The sequence below is a fragment of the Suncus etruscus genome, chromosome 3 (assembly GCF_024139225.1).
Source record: "Suncus etruscus isolate mSunEtr1 chromosome 3, mSunEtr1.pri.cur, whole genome shotgun sequence".
Lineage (NCBI taxonomy): Eukaryota > Metazoa > Chordata > Mammalia > Eulipotyphla > Soricidae > Suncus > Suncus etruscus.
Genome location: NC_064850.1, coordinates 115,491,961 through 115,509,735, shown reverse-complemented (window position 1 = coordinate 115,509,735; position 17,775 = coordinate 115,491,961). Strand labels below are relative to the sequence as shown.

The 17,775-nt window shown below is 42.6% G+C and overlaps 1 protein-coding gene across 3 annotated transcripts in view; it reads right to left on the bottom strand.

Annotated features, from left to right (window-relative positions):
- Nucleotides 1-1,115, bottom strand: part of SLC10A7 (solute carrier family 10 member 7) — a 224,016-nt gene extending 222,901 nt beyond the window's left edge. For all 3 annotated transcript variants that reach the window (XM_049770107.1, XM_049770108.1, XM_049770109.1), the window contains exon 1: nucleotides 822-1,115. In XM_049770107.1, coding sequence (XP_049626064.1) covers nucleotides 822-921 — 100 coding nt within the window. In that variant the 5' untranslated portion in view covers nucleotides 922-1,115. The remainder of the gene's footprint in view (nucleotides 1-821) is intronic.
- Nucleotides 1,116-17,775: the final 16,660 nt, after the last annotated feature.

The following is a 17,775-nucleotide window of genomic DNA, read 5'->3' as shown; positions in this document are numbered from 1 at the left end:
ATGATCGTGAATTTAAAAAAAAACACAATGAATATTTATGAAAAAGTGAAGCCTGATTGTCTAAGGGTGGAAAGGGGAAAAGAGGTTGCAAGGGGGGGTGCACAAAAGGCTAGTAATGACATTTTCAGTCACTTGCACCAATGTCTCCCTGCAACCTGAACAGGACTCCCGGTATCTGGGAATCTGAGCGCCCACAAGTTCTCCTCCACACCCACAAACCCGTACAGCCTGGAAAGCCTAAGAGATGCTGATCTGTGCCTCTGTCGGGCAGCACGCGGAAGTGCCCGGTCCCACAACGACCAAGTGCAACGTGTCAGTCGGCTTGCAAGGGGCTTGCACAGCCGGGCTGCAAAGCTTCAGTCACATACACGTGGGGTCCCCCAACCCGAGCTGGTGCAAGAAAGGGGTGTGCCTGCTTCCGTCAGTCCCCACTCTCTCCGCCAAACACTGAAGGAAGGGCGCGGTGGGAAAGGGGCACAGGAATTGTGTCTCCTCCCAGAGAGACCAGGAGCTCTGGGGGATGAGAGGTTACTTTTAAGGCAAGAGAAACTAAGTTCCAAGCTCGGGTGACCTCACTCTTGGACACTAAGGTGACTTGGTGGATAGCTCGGGAAGCAGGTTACCCGGGTTCCTTGGCCCCCTTTCTCTTTAAAATCCTCTCTGCGCTTGGCCATTCTGCTGTTGCTGTTTGCAAAAGGGCCAAGGGGATGTGCAACAGTCCACTTTGTAATCACCGTGTCCCCTCCTGGCTCCCAGGCTGGAAACCGAGTTGAGAAGTGGGGCTCGCAGTTGCAGCGTGCTAGAGCAGCCCCCCCCCTTACCTCCGTTCACCCCCACGGCCGGCTCCAGCTTGGCCGCGGCGATGGCCAGCACGATCCCGATCATGAACCATTCTTTCCTCGCCCTCTCCAGCAGCCTCATGTTGGGTTGGGTCGGGCGGCTGGGTTTTGTCTGTAGGGTCTGGCTCTTTTCCTTGGGGAGCGGCGATCACTCGGTCCCCGCACTTTCCACGGTCCCTCCTGACATGCAGCAGAGCGAGTCAAATTGCGACTTGTCAACTGGAGGCCCGCGGGCGGCCCGGGCGGCTCGGAGGAGGGCTGCGAGTCCGAGTAGCCAGTGACAGGGAAAGGCTCACTGCGCGCCGCCATCACTACCGCGTTCCTCCTAACAGACGCGCACTCGCCAGGGCGAAGCAAAAGTCTTGCTCTAAAGTGGACACGAAAACGAAGCCATCTGCCAAGGGCACCGGGCCACGACGACCAAGAAACCTTGCCATAGCCTCTAAAATGGGATTTAAAAAAAAAAAAAAGAATAACGGGAATGAAGAGCGGCGCCTGACGCCACAGTCCCCCGGAGATTTGGGGATTGCTTCCCTCTTCCTCCACAAACCTTTCGGTAGAGCATCCCGAGCTGTTGGAGCTTATCCCCGTCAAGGTCTCCTCATGCTTGGCCACGAGCTGCGAGAAGACTTTGGCCATGAGTTCTGGACAGGACTGGCTCCGTGGGGCGGCGAGGGCGGAGGCGGAATAGAAAGTTTACATGCGCTCTTTTTCGCGTCATTACGATGCTTTCCCCACCGCCGACGTGACGTCAGGGCAGGGGAAAGAGGAGGAGGAGGAGGAGGAGGAGGAGGAGGAGGAGGAGGAGGAGGAGGAGGAGGAGGAGGAGGAGGAGGAGGAGGAGGAGGAGGAGGAGGAGGAGGAGGAGGAGGAGGAGGAGGAGGAGGAGGAGGAGGAGGAGGAGGAGGAGGAGGAGGAGGAGGAGGGGAAGGTCGTAGTCTTAGGGTGTACTGAGCCCGCGTCCAGTCCGCCAACCCCACGGGCCTCTGCAGTTCGATCGCCCCTGGCTGCGCGCTCGGCGGCCGGGGCTCCCGCGCCTGCCCTGGACCTCCGGAATGGAGATGAAATGCACCTGAACACCCCACTTCGGGGGGGGATCGAAAGGGGTTCAGGTGCTCGGAAGGAAGTGCAAGGGCTTTTTACGACGGTGAATCAGTTCTTGATGGTTGGACCAGCTAAGCAGCAGAGCAACTTGAGGACTCACCCCAGGAAAAAAGTGATGGGAACCCAAGGCGCTGACAGTGGGGTGCAGTTTCGCAAGTTCCTCGACGGACCGAGTCCTGCCGCCTCTTCTCCCTTCCCTTGAAAGTTTCCTAAATCCTGAGAATCACCATCGTTGGGCTCCCGACCTGTGGATTCTCTGAACCTCTGCTCTGTCCCATCGTGCACGAAGCAACACTCATCCCACGACTGCTTTTTTGCGGTGTGTGGTGCTGGGAATGGAACCAGGCCATGCGCTAATCCCCAGCCTCTGCGGATGGCCACTTTAGGCTCAAGGGATGTCAAGGGTGTCAGTCTTTAATTATAATTGTAGACAGACGGAGGTGAGCCTGGTCCTGGGTGGCCACAGCGAATTAAGTTTTATCTTGATGACCTGGTGAGCTGTGCAAAACAAATAAAACAAGGTTGTGTCTGGAGGTTGTTACATAAAGGGATAGAGCCACATTTGTTTATGCATCTGGCCAGATAAAGACAAGTGTCCTTATAAAAGGGAACTTTCTAGAGAGACTCCTAACTTGTAACAACTTTCCCTGGAAAGAGAAAGGAAAGCACTTAGGTGTACTGAAATGTGATCTTGATTAGCAGGCTGCATGGAATACAGGGAGATAACATGAAATATAATTTACAAACAACTGCGCTTGTCTTTTATCTTTCCTTTTTGTTTGTTTGTTTAGTTGCTGGTTTTGTTTTGTTTGGGGGCACACCTGACAGTGCTCAGGGCTTACTCCTGCTCTGTGCTCAGGTATCACTTCTGTCAATGCTGGGGACCAATCATACGAGGTCCGGGAAATCAAACCAGGCCCACACATGCAAGGCCTTAACTCTCCATTCTATCTCATTACCTACAGCATTTGTTTTGTAGAGTAATTTCTTACCAGATTGATGTTGTACACCTGTGTCACCAAAGGTACCATTAATTTTCAAATAGCATTATGCATATAAAAAATGGAAATTTTAAGTTTTGATTGTTATTTGAGTGTTATTTACTAAAAGCTCTTTTAGTTTTGTTCTGAATGGCACGTAGAAGAAAATCCAGTGGCCTGATGTCTATTCTGTATTAGTTTATATGGCTTCTATAACAAATACCTGGAACTGGGGCCTTGAAATAGTATCACATGTATTCTGTCTTATTTTGAAAGCCAAAAGTTCCCGGTAGATCAAGCTGAACTTTCTCTGAAGGCTCTGAGAGCCCTTTCCTGCCTCTTCAGTTGCTAATGAGCTACTGGCCCTCTCACACTGGCTCTGTCTCATCATTTTCTCTGTGACTGGCGGATGGTCTGGTATCTGTCCTCAATGCATTTCTTCTCTGCCTTTTCTTCTATGTGCCTCTATTCCAGACACTTGTCATTGGAGTTCAGGCCCACACTCACGCCAACATGATCTCACTACAAGATTCATTACAACATTTGCAAATATTCTTTCACCAAATTAAGTAACTTCTGACTATTCAATAGCAAACACCCCTCTCCTCAATCATCCTGTCCCACCTGGCATCTTCCTATGGGACCTTATTTGGAAATCAAGTTTTGGCAAAGGTTATTGGTTAAGGGGAGGTCATCTTGGACAAGGATGGGGCCTGAATCTATGAGTGGTGTTCACTTCGGATGGGCACATGGAGACACAAGAGGAAAAGCATCACTGGAAGAGGGTGGCAGCGAGTTAAATGACATCTACAAGTTGAGGAACACCAGAGAGCTTTGTCAAGCCCCAGAAGCCAATAAAGACTAAGAGACTGATATCCTTTTCCTCAGTGGATTTCCCTCTAGGGCGAACTCCCTCCCTTCAGCATTCTCTCTCTCTCTCTCTCTCTCTCTCTCTCTCTCTCTCTCTCTCTCTCTCTCTCTCTCTTTCTCTCTCTCTCTCTCTCTTTCGCTTTCTCTCCCTCTCTCATTCTCTTTTTTGGGGAACAACACTTGGTGATGTTAGGAGTTACTCCTGGATTTCCACTCAGGAATCAATTCTGGCAGGCTCAGGGAAACATATGGAGTGCACTGGTGAAGAGTGTTGTAAATTGTATGAAACCCAATTATGAGCAATTTTCTAACCAAGATGTTTAAATAAGTAATTAAATAAGAAAAAAATTTAAATTGCTACGTTTCAATCACACAATGTTCCAACACCCATCCCTTCACCAGGATTCATTTCCCACCACAGTTTCTAGTTTCCCTCCCTTCTCCCCACTCCCCAATCACCCTGCCTCTGTGACAAAAATTATTTTTATCTCTTGCCCCACATCAAATCTTGGGAAACCTTTTTTTCTCTTTTGAACCAGAAATTGCTGTTTCCTCACATGTATTTCCCTGTTGGCTGCAGTTGCCATCAAGTTATTTGTGTTCATAGTTTCCTACAACCAGACAGGAAGCTTTCCAAGAAGGATTCTGGTATTCTGGTTTTCTGTTTCTTTCTTTTTTTTTTTTCCTGCCTCACAATCATTCATAGCACTAAACACAGTACCAGTCGACTCAGTATATATGTAGTAAATGTTTATCAACTTGAGTAGTTGTAATTCAGAGAGTAAATAGTAAGTGGAGGTGGGGAAGAAGTGGTGTTTATCTTATCTTATGGTGGGGAGAAATAAGTGGTTCTGGATTCTTTCACTGGTCTCGAGGGATAAAGTGGAGTAGATCAGGGCTTCTTAAATTGTTTTCCACCCACACCTCCTTTGTGCCTGAGAATTGTCATGGGTGAGCACAGCCAGATACATGTTTGATACCCAACATGGTTGCTTTTGTATTATTTTTGGTTCTTGCCTGTTGATAAACTATTTGAACCACCCACACAGTCAATTGTGGGACCCTGGATGAAGAAAATCCGTAGTTTGAGCCAGAAGAAGACTGAAGAATGAACCTCAGCCTTCCTCAAACCCTTGCTTTTATTGACAAGAATCAGGTCCACCCTAGGGTGGGAGCAGAATACCAAGTAAGGAATAAGCCAATATACTATCACCAGGTCACACCCTAGGGTGGGGTACAATAATTGATTAGGGTAGGGTCAGTAACACAAAAGGTATGAACAGACATTTCCTCCAAGAAGAAATAAATAGCCAAAACGGCACATGAAAAAATGTTCCACATCACTAGTCATCAGGGAGATGCAAATCAAAACAATAAGGTACCATCTGACACCACAGAGACTGGCACACATCACAAAGAATAAGAACAACCAGTGCAGGCAGGGATGTGGAGCAAATAGAACTCTCATTCACTGCTGGTGGGAATGCCTTCTAGTTCAGCCTTTATGGAAAACAATATGGAGATTCTTCAAAAAACTTGGAAATTGAGCTTCACTATAATCCAGCCATACCAGTCCTAGGATATACTCTAAGAACACAAAAGCACAATACAAAAATACCTTCTGCACACCTACATTCATTGCAGCACTATTTACAATAGCCAGAATCTGGAAATAACCTAGATGCCCAACAACAGACAAGTGGCTAAAGAAACTGTGGTACATACATATACACAATGGAATACTATGCAGCTGTCAGGAAAATTGAAGTCATGAAATTTTCATATACATGGATGGACATGGAAACTATAATGCTCATGAAATAAGTTAGAAGGAGAGAGGAAGACACAAAATTGTCTCACTCATCTATGGGATTTAAGAAACATAAAAGACATTATAATATTATATTAATATAATAAGGGACTATGGGGTTCAACCTGGTGCTCCCCAACTTTTGAACTATCTTAACTCTCTGTTCTATTTGTTTACCTGAAACCTTCTTCTAATGCTTTTAACCCAATTGTCTCCTGCTTTTCATCAGTAGTATCTTCAGTCTGCCCTTCTCCTGCCTGGTAAAGGATAGAAGGATAAAGACCAGATGGATAGAAAACCATCAGACAAGTTAAATAAATAAAAAAAAAAAAAAACAAGATCAGAAAGAGCTCAATGGACTGAGCTTAAGATGTGTACATGGGATCCCAGGTTCTATTCCAAGCATGACCAAGTATGTGGGGTCCTCAAACAAACAATTAAATAATTTTTAAATAAATAATTGAAAAACATATTTCAATGATAACCAAATTAATAAATAACCAAAGTTATTTTTGCTTTGGGGTCATAATTGGCAGTGGTCAGAGCTTATTCCTTCTGTACTCAAGGATCACTCCTGGCAGTGCTGTGGGTCATGTGCAAGGCAAATGCTTTAGTTGCTGTACTGTCTCTCTGGCCCCCAAACATAATTTAGATGACAGTGATTAATTAACCCACATAATTTATTTGTCACAAGTGGTAATGTGTGAAAATTGTCTGTGGCAGAGTGATATTATTTTATATCTTTTTTGTTTGGTTGGGGTTTGTTTGTTTGCCATACCTGATGGTGCTCAGGGGTTACACTTGACTGTACTCAGGAATTACTTCTGGTGGTGCTTGGGAGAACATATGGGAAGAGGGGATGGAACCCAGGTTAGCTGCATGCAAGGCAAATGCTTTCCCCAATGTGCTATCTCTCTGGCCCCTATATTTTGTCTTTAGAGAAGTTCAGTAAAGCATTTGAATTCCTTTTAATAATTAAAAGTAATTATGAATCAGGCTGGTGATCCTGCCTGCTTCAGAGGTGGGTCGGGACATACACACTCTGATTCCTGCTGGTTTCTGCCGGGAGTCAGAAGGGCACAGAAGCCATCTTGGGCCATGAGATTTCCAGTTGCCTGAGACTGGATTTCATCAGTGTTCCTGCCTGATTCAGAGGTGGGTCGGGATGTACACACACTGTTTCCTGCTGGTTTCTGCTGGGTGTCAGAAGGGCACAGAAGCCATCTTGGGCCATAGAGCTTCAAGCCACCTGACACTGGATTTCATCAGCTTCCTGTAGGCAATCCTGTCTACTACAGAGAGGTCTTGGCTGGCTCCGCCCTCCTGCTGTGCCTCAGATGACCCTGAGGACTTGAAGGGAACTCTTTGCTTTGCTTTGTTCTGTCTTCCCTAAGTACTTAACGCTCTACTCAGAGGCCTAGGAAGCTCGCACCCCCAAAAAACTGTCATCTAGAGGCCACAGAAGAGTTCAGCCACTCCGCTTCACGTCCACACACTCTAACAATGAACCCCACCACAACACGCAGGAAAAAAATCACACTACAAGTGTGACAATGGGGAAACCTCGCAGGCAAACACCATGCACAGAGAATGAAGACAATAGCTCGGATGACCTAAAAATTCCCAACCATCTGATTAACCTCTCAGATAAGGAACTTAAAATAGCAATATGGAAGATTTTGTAGAACTCAAAGAAAGCATAGATTGATCTGAACAGAACACAAAGACAGATATTAGAAAACTCCAAACTGAAATAACAGATCTGAAAAACACGGTAGCTCAACTGAAAACCTCAATGATTGGCCTCGCAAGCAGGGTAACAGCAGCTGAGGAGAGAACGAGGCCAGCAGGGTAACAGCAGCTGAGGAGAGAATCGGAGTACTGGAAGATGAGATGCAGAAAAACTCAACACAGCAGAAGAAATTGGAAAAGAAAAAAAAGAAGAAATTGGAAAAGAACCTTAAAACAAAACGATCAGGCAATGAAAAAAGTACTCAAGGAATGCGAACAGATGAAAATAGAAGTCTTTGATAAACTCAACAGAAACAACATAAGAATCATTGGAGTCCCAGAGATCCAGGTAGGAGATCTCCAGGAAGAATCAACTGTCAAAGACATCATCAAAGAGATAATCCCAGAGGTAAAGACTACATGCAATCAAATCCTACATGCCCAAAGAGTACCAGCTAAAAGAGACCCAAAGAAAAACATCCCAAGACACATCCTCGTTACAAGGATAAATCCCACAGAAAGAGATAGAATACTGAAAGCAGCAAGATCAAAAAGGGAAATTACATTCAAAGGAGCATCCCTAAGACTTACAGCAGACATGTCACAAGAAACTCTCAAGGCCAGAAGACAGTGGTGGGATATTGTGACAAGACTGAATGAAATGAATACCTCACTGAGAATACTGCACCCAGCCCAACTCACACTCAGGTTTGAAGAAAGAATACATAGCTTCATGGATAAACAACAGCTCAGAAACTTCACAGATGAAAAACCAGCCTTAAAGGAAAAACTGGCAGGTCTACTCTAAGAAAAGAGTGACCAACAAACACAGCAAACTTATCTACAAAGATGACATTAAATCATATGACAATCATCTCCCTCAATGTCAATTAACTAAATTCAAATTCACCAATTAAAAGATACAGAGTGGCAAAATGGGTCAAAAGATGAATCCAACCTTCTGCTGCCTACAAGAAACACACCTGAAGAGTCAGAACAAACATAGACTCAAAATCAAAGGCTGGAGGAAAATCATCCAAGCAAACAACACCCTCAAAAAAGCTGGGGTGGCCAAGTTAATATCTGTTGACACCAACTTTATACTCAGAAAAGTGGTAAGGGACAAAGATATACATTATGTATTAATCAAGGGATATGTACAACAGGAAGAAATCAGACTATTGAACATATATGCACCCAATGAGAGACCAGCAAATTATCTTATACAGTTACTGACAAATCTGAAAGAAGACATCAAAATAACACAATAATTGTGGGAGACCTCAACACGGCCCTGTCAACACTTGATAGGTCAACACTTGATAGGTTTCTTGTTGAAACCCAACAAAAACATACTAGCCCTGAAAAGAGTAATGGAAGAAAGAGGACTAGTAGTATATACAGGACTCCATCCCAAAAAATTGGATACACATTCTTCTCCAATGTACATGGGTCATTCTCCAGGATAGACTACATGCTGACACATAAAACATACCTCCATAAAATCAAGAGGATAGAAATCTTGATGACTATCTTTGCTGACCACAAGGCTCTGAAATTAGATGTGAACTACAAAGGCACACAAAAGAAAAACTTTAACAATTGGAAATTAAACACCCTGCTACTGAACAACCAGTGGGTCCGAGATGAAATCAAAAAGGAAATAAAAACTTTCCTGGAAACAAACGATAATGAAGACACAAACTGCCAGAATCTATGGGACACAGCAAAAGTGGTCCTGGGAGGAAAATGTATAGCTCTACGAGCACATATCAGGAAGGAAGAAGGGGCATACTTGAATAACTTAATGACGCAGCTCAAAAAATTAGAAAATGACCAACAAAAGGAACCAAAAATAGGGAGACAGAAGGAAATAACAAAGCTGAAAGCAAAACTCAATGAAGTAAAAAACCAAAAAACAATCCGAAAGATCAACGAAAGGAGAAGTTGGTTCTTTGGAAAAATAAACAAGATTGATAGACCATTGGCAAAACTCACAAAGAAAGAGAGAGAGAGAGAGAGAGAGAGAGAAATCTGATAACCTGCATTAGAAATGAAAGGGGGGAGATCACACAGATATTGCAGAGATCCAAAGGGTAATCAGATCTCTTTGAGAAACTTTATGCTACTAAACATGAGAACCTAGAAGAAATGGAAAAATTCTTGAACACTTATAACCTTCCACATTTAAGTAAGGAGGATGCAGCTTATCTAAACACCCCCATCACTACTGAGAAAATTGAAACTGTAATCAAACATCTGCCCAAAAAGAAAAGCCCAGGCCCAGATGGATTTACTAATGAATTTTTTCAAATATTTCAAGAGGAGCTACTACCAATCCTAGTCAGGCTCTTCCATGAAATTGAAAAAATGGGAACACTCCCAAACAGCTTTTATGAAGCCAATATCACCTTGATACCAAAACCAGACAGAGATGCTGCCAAAAAAGAAAATTACAGACCAATATCTCTGATGAATGCTAATGCAAAGATCTTGAACAAAATCCTGGCAAATAGGATCCAATGCATCATCAAGAAGATCATACACTACAACCAAGTAGGTTTCATCCCAGGAATGCAAGGATGGTTTAACATCGTAACTCTATCAACATCATACACAACATCAACAAGAAGAAAAATTAAAATCACATGATCATATCAATAGATGCAGAGAAAGCATTTGATAAGGTCCAACACCCGTTCTTGATCAAAACTCTCAGCAATATGGGAATGAAAGGAGCCTTTCTCAATCTAGTTGAAGCCATCTACCACAAGCCAATGGCAAATATTATCCTCAATGGAGAAAAACTAAAAGCCTTTCCTCTAAATCAGGGATCCTCAAACTTTTTAAACAGGGGGCCAGTTCACTGTCCCTCAGACCATTGGAGGGTCTGACTATAGTAAAAACAAAACTTATGAACGAATTCTTATGCACATTGCATATATCTTATTTTGCAATGATGAAACAAAACAGATACAAATACAATATGTGGCCCGCGGGCCATAGTTTGTGGACCACTGCTCTAAATTCTGGTATAAGACAAGGCTGTCCTCTCTCACCAGTCCTCTTCAACATAGTACTGGAAGTTCTTGCTATAGCGATCAGGCAAGAAAAAGATATCAAGGGAATTCAGATAGGAAAGGAAGAAGTCAAGCTCTCATTGTTTGCAGACGACATGATACTCCACTTAGAAAACCCTAAAGACTCTACCAAAAAGCTTTTAGAAACAATAGACTCATATAGCAAGGTGGCAGGCTACAAAATTAACACACAGAAATCAATGACTTTTTATACACCAATAATGATAGAGAAGAGAAGGTGGTCAAGAAGGCAATCCCATTCACATTAGTACCACACAAAATCAAATATCTTGAAGTCAACTTGACCAAAGATGTGAAGGACCTATACAAAGAAAACTATAAAGCTCTGCTCCAAGAAATAAGAGAGGACACGCGGAAATGGAAACACATACCCTGATCATGGATTGGCAGGATTAACATCATTAAAATGGCAATACTCCCTAAAGCATTATACAGATTTAATGCGATCCCCTTAAAAATATCCTTGACATTCTTTAAAGAAGTGGATCAAACACTTATGAAGTTCATCTGGAACAATAATCACCCGTGAATAGCTAAAGCACTCCTAGGGAAAAGGAATATGAAAGACATTACTTTCCCCAACTTTAAACTGTACTACAAAGCAATAGTTATCAAAACAGCATGGTATTGGAATAAAGACAGACCCTTAGATCAGTGGAATAGGCTTGAGTTCTCAGACAATGTTCCCCAGACATACAATCACCTAATTTTTGACAAAGGACCAAGAAATCCCAAGTGGAGCAGGGAAAACCTCTTCAACAAATGGTGTTGGCAGAACTGGTTAGCCACTTGCAAAAAAGAGAACATAGACCCCCCAGTTAACATCATGTATAAAGTCCAAATGGATTAAAGACCTTGATATCAGATTAATATCATGTATGAAGTCCAAATGGATTAAAGACCTTGATATCAGACCTGATACCATAAGGTATATAGAGCGTTGGTAAAAACACTCCATGACATTGAGACTAAAGGCATCTTCAAGGAGGAAACTGCACTTTCCAAACAAGTGGAAGCAGAGATCAACAGATGGGAATACATTAAACTGAGACGCTTCTGCACCTCAAAAGAAATAGTGCTCAGTATACAAGAGCCACCCACCGAGTGGGAGAAACTATTCACCCAACACCCATCAGCTAAGGGGCTAATATACAGGGCACTGACAGAACTTTACAAGAAAAAAACATCTAATTCCATCAAAAAATGGGGAGAAGAAATGAACAGACACTTTGATAAAAAAAGAAATACAAATGGCCAAAAGGCACATTAAAAAATGCTTCTATCACTAGTCATCAGGGAGATGCAAATCAAAACAACAATGAGATACCACAGAGATTGGCATACATCACAAAGAATGAGAATAATCAGTGCTGGTGGGGATTTGGAGAGAAAGGAACTCTTATCCACTGCTGGTGGGAATGTCTCTATGGGAAGCGATATGGAGATTCCTCCAAAATCTGGAAATTGAGCTCCCATTCGACCCAGCTATTCCACTCCTAGGGATATACCCTAAGAACACAAGAACACAATACAAAAACCCCTTCCTCACACCTATATTTACTGCAGCACTATTCACAATAGCCAGACTCTGTAAACAACCAAGATGCCCTTCAACAGACGAATGGCTAAAGAAGTTGTGGTACATATACACAATGGAATATTATTCAGCCGTCAGGAGAGATGAAGTCATGAAATTTTCCTATACATGGATGTACATGGAATCTATCATGCTGAGTAAAATAAGTTAGAGGGAGAGAGAGAGAGAGAGAGAGAGAGAGAGAGAGAGAGAGAGAGAGAGAGAGAGAGAGAGAGAGAGAGAGATACAGAATAGTCTCACTCATCTATGGGTTTTAAGAAAAATAAAAGTCATTTTTGCAACAATCCTGAGACAATGAAAGGAGGGCTGGAACTTCCAGCTCATTTCATGAAGCTCATCACAAAGAGTGGTGAGTGCAGTTATAAAAATAACTACACAGAGAACTACCGTAATCATTTGAATGAATGAGGGAACTGGAAAGCCTGTCTGGAGTACAGGTGGGGGTGGGGTGGGATGGAGGGAGATTTGGGACATTGGTGTTGGGAATGTTGCACTGGTGAAGGGGGTGTTCTTTACATGACTGAAACCTAATCACAATCACATTTGTAATCAAGTTGTTAAAAAATGTAATTATGAATCAAATTAAAAGATCTTTAAGAACATACTCTTTCTGGGCTAAAGATATGGCTCATCTTTCAGAGCAAAAGCCTTGCATGTGTGAATCTCCTTGTTCAATCTCAGACTCTGGACAGATGCCTAAGTTTGAACTAATAATACAAAAAAATAATAACAGCTCATAAAAAATGTTTTGTCCTTTGGTCCACATGTAGCAGTGCTCAGTGCTTACTTTTGGCTCTACACTCAAGAATCACTCCTGGTAGGACTCAGGAGATAATATGGAGTACAGAGAATCAATCTCATTTGAACTCGTGCAAGGCAAGCACTCTACTCACCCACTGTACCATCTCTCTGACCCAATAACCAAAAATTTCTTTAATGTAATGAAGAAAACGTGTCTTCCAAGAGGCATTTTGATTCGAGAGTGCTTGCACTATTGAATATTGTTCACTTTACAAAGTAAGGAAATGCTGACTATTTTCCTGTACCCTAAATATAGTGAAGATAAATATAGGGCGGTCTATTTGAAAACAATGAAATATACCAATGGAACACATGCCAACTCTGAAAGCACTGTAGCTAGCTCCTTTCCAAGTATATCCTTTCCAAGATCTCCTGGTCTGCTTCTCAAAGTGTGACTAAAAAAGCATGAAAGAGATGCAGTGCTATTTTCTTCTTTGACTGGGATGCTCCTTGAAACACCCACAGGCCAATATTAAACAGTTATGACAATTCCCTTTCAAATACAGAAGGCCATGCTTAATATCAGCCTAGGCGTCTCAGAGTGTCTCGCTTCCCCAGTTAGGAACTGAGGCGCTCTGGTGTGAATATGAATCAGCACCTCTCTCTCTCCATTCAAGTGCTGTGATGGCCATCCTTGTTGTCAGCTACAGAATAGCTTAGGGATGAGGCAAAGTTGGTTTCTTCCTTTAACCTGAAATGGGTGAAGGCATCCCTTGGCAGAAGACCTTGTGCTTTGTGGAAAGTCTTTCTCTAATAGTCATTGTGTCTCTTAAGTGGAAATCTGTCTCAGAAAATTAAGGACAAAGAAGATAGGAGACAGCAGGGGATGAGAAGCTATTAGGAGGTGCTGTAAATAATGGAGGAATATGCAGCCCCAGAAAGCGAGGGATCATCGAAGGCTATTAGGTGACAAATCCACTTCAGTGCAGTTATGACACAGTAAATATAGAAAAATGATCATGTTGACAACTCTTCATCACATGGTCCTTGGCATTAATAAATTATGAAGGACAGAAAGAGGAAGAGAAATAAAGCCACCACACCATGCCTAATGACAACACAGAAGCACTTGGGAAAACTAGCTAAGCTAAAAGCAAAGACATAATGAGGCACCATGAATGAAGAAAGATGGATAAAAGCTGAGCATTTTAGAGTATGTGTGTCTGCAGGATATAATGCGAGTAATGTTGGTTTTGATGTTTAAGATAAATGTATGTTAGTAATCCAAAAAAAAATTAATCACACAGAGTGATTTTTTTCTTCATAGTGGTTACCATGGAGAAGATGAAAACATGGCTGCCTTCCTCTAGGGTGGTCAGAAGTCCTGGGCAGAGAAGCCACATACTGTAAATCCATTTGTGTGCATGTGTGTGTGCTGCTGGGGCCTTACACATGCAAAGTAAGTGTTCTCCCTTCCACTGAGCTACATCCCTGGCCCTGCTTGATATTGCTGAGAAAACTGCCAACTAAACTCAAATTCTCCAGAGTACATTTTTCTCTGCTTCTATGTAGTTCCATGTAGCTTTATCCCTGCCATTTAAGTGAGGTATCAAATGGAGTTTAAGAAAAATCAGGGGAGCCGGAGAGATAGCATGGAGGTAAGGCATTTGCCTTGCATGTAGAATGATGGTGGTTCGAATCCTGGCATCTCATGTGGTCCCCTGAGCCTGCCAGGAGTGATTTCTGAGCATGGGGCCAGGAATAACCCCTGAGAGCTGCCAGGTGTGACCCAAAAACCAAAAGAAAAAGAAAAATCAGGGGCCGGAAAGATAGCATTTAGGTAAGGCATTTGCCTTGCATGCAGAAGGACAGAGGTTCAAATTCTGGCATCGCGTTTGCCTTGCATGCAGAAGAACAGTGGTTCAAATTCCGGCATCCCATATGGTCACCCAAGCCTGCCAGGAGCAATTTCTGAGCAAAGAGCCAGGAGTAACTCCTGAGCACTTCCGGGTATGACCCAAAAAACAAAAACAATAAAACAAATAACAAAACAATTTAAAGATCTAAATGAAGTTTAGAAATCCGGGGACTTGCATATAGTATTACCATATGAGTTCGTGAGCTCCCCAAGGCAAGTAGCCTTAATCCTTGTGCTATCTCTCCCACTTCAGAAATATAGCAGACTCTCATCATTATCCCTTTATATAAGGTGTTATCATAAAAAGATGGGTGAACAGTGTCTAAAAAGAAAAAAAGATGAGTGAAAGAGAAAGAAAGAGAAGAAAAATGTCTGCCATGGAGGTGGGAGAGGAGCCAATGAAGAGGGCCGGAGGGAAACAGGGGACATTGGTGGTGGAAAATGTGCATCAGTGAAGGATATGTTGTACATAGTATGACTTAAATTCAATCATGAACCAATTTGTGATTGTATGTCATGGTGTTTAACTAAAATTTTGTTGTCAAAATAAAATTAAATTTAAATAAACAATCTGGGTATAGATACCTGTATTATTTTTAAAATACTTCTGTGAAGAAATGAAATTAACTTAGTTTAAGAAAAAAATTCTTATTCTTTGAAGAAACTCTAATTGTTCCTCTTCTAGGTATACAGGAGTAAAAACTTTTCTTCAAAATACAGGTCCTGTATGAGATAGCATGGAGGTAGGGCATTTGCTTTGTATGCAGAAGGATGGTGGTTCAAATCCCAGCATCCCATATGATCCCCCATGCTGCCAGGGGCAATTTCTGAGAGTAGAGCCAGGAATAACCCTTGAGCACTGCTGGATGTGACCCCCACCCCAAATACAGGTCCTCCATTGATCTTATCTCGAAATAGTCCAGATGTTAAATGATGTGTGTTAAGGAGGCTCAGATGATACGGTCTTCTGAATTTATATCCAGTAGAATTGGAATTGCTAGTGTTGGTTATTTTGTTTTTATCTTGTACATAATTTATTGTGAGAGTATCAAAGTGAAGTAAAACACTGGCTTCCATGCATCCATCTTCTCTTATTTGGGGATGGAGAGATATAATCTGTGGTTCTTGGGGAGATTCTCAGGAGTAATCCTTTGCCATGTTCAGGAGACCATAGAAAGTGCCAGGAATCAAACCAGGATTGACTGCATCTAAGGCAAGTTTGTTTATTTTTGCTTGTTTCTTTTTTTCTTTTGGTTTTGGAGTCAGACCGAGCAGTGCTCAGGGGTTACTCTTGATTCTCCATTCAGAGATCACCCCTGATGGTACACAGCAGACAATATGGAGTACTGAGGCTCAAACCCCAGTGCAAGACAAAAAACCTACCCTCTGTACTATCACTCTGGTCCTATTACAAGTGTTTTAACTCTTGTACTATCTCTGAGCCCCAAATCTATCCTTCCAGAATATTACATGCCCCTTATATCAAGCAAAGATTTCTAAGCACCTTCTAGGATGTAAACATTCTTTTGCATCTCTCTAAGTTCTTCTCTGCAGTTAGGCTGAGAGTGTCTCATAGCTCAGCTCTGACATGTCCTTAGGGAACATGGATCCTATCTGCCTGACACATCTTCTAAGCTAACAGACTTAGTGGGCCCCAGAGACTTCATCTCTACCTAACAGAGCAACTCAAAAGAGCCTTCACATCAGAAACAGAAACATCACATCTACTGTTGTTTGGGACTCCATGTCATGGTAACCCCAATTTATGCATATTCAGAGCAAGAAAAAAAATCTGACCTTGAAGTCAGATGCTATTCACAAAAAACACCTTAAGGACATACCAACAAAACCCTAAAGAATTTTCTTTCTTATTCTTTGATTTTTGGACCACCCCATGTTGCTCAGGGCTTTCTCTTGGTGGTGTTTGGAAAACTATACAGAGTGCCAGAAATCCAGCGTAGGCTGAATGTTTGCAAGGGAAGCTCCTTACCTGCTGTACTATCTCTCCATGATTTTTCCTTCTTTCAAATACAGTGCCAGGGATCAAACCCAGGCTCTGTCCTATGCAAAGCAAGTGCTCTACTGCTGAGCTACACCCTGTCCTGAAATTTTCCTTGTGTTCACTGGTTCACCTCGCATCAATTATGATTCTGACTTATGAACTCTAGCTGGTCCTGGTTACTTGAATGAAGGAGGAAAGCAAGTATTACTCCCATTCCTCAAGAGAGGTGTCATTTTCTTTTACTTCAATAGCGTGACCATTGTACTTTCCTAGGAAAAGAAAAGATTGAATGACAAGACAGATGGCATTTCCTAATCCATACACTTTATAAAGGCACAGCCCTTCCTATTTGGTACATCTTCCCATTGGTACATCATATATCAGGGCTTGAAAAACTAAAGTTTTGGTTTTCAGAAGGAAGCAAACATCCTGCTTTTGAAAAGTAAATTTTGCTGAGGGCTAGAGAGGTAAATGGTAGAGCACCCACCTTGCATGTGTGGAAGCTTAGAGAGAGAGAGAATGAGGGATGCAAGGAGTGAGGAAGGGAGAGAGGAAAGGGGAAAGGAAGGGGAAAGAAAGAGAAGGAAAGAAAAGGAAGTAGGAATAGTTTTTATTGAAACTTAACCATTGCCATTTTTTTAGTCTTAGAAAATTTAAAAATACTAGGGCCAGAGAGACAGTACAGTGGATAAGATGTTTGCCTTTCATGCAGCTGACCCAGGTTCAATCCCTAGCATCTGATATGGTTCCCTAAGCACCACCAGGAGTGATTCTTGAGTGCAAAGCCAGGAGTAACCCCTGACATTGCTGGGTGTGGCCCCAAAACAGAAACAAACATATATAAAAATAAAGCTGAACTTCAGTTTTTTTGTTTGAAAATATTCTGGGAAACCCAGGTAGATCACCCTGAGATGTTCACAAGACTATACAGTTTGGGGGCTCAAACCCAGGCCCTTTGCATTGCAGGCATGAACTGCAGCCCTGTGAGGTACATCTGTGCTCTGAGTCTAGGTGCCTGTAGGAATAGCTCAGTGGTTAAAAAATACCTGCCATGCAGGTAGAAATTTAGAAGTTCAACTCCC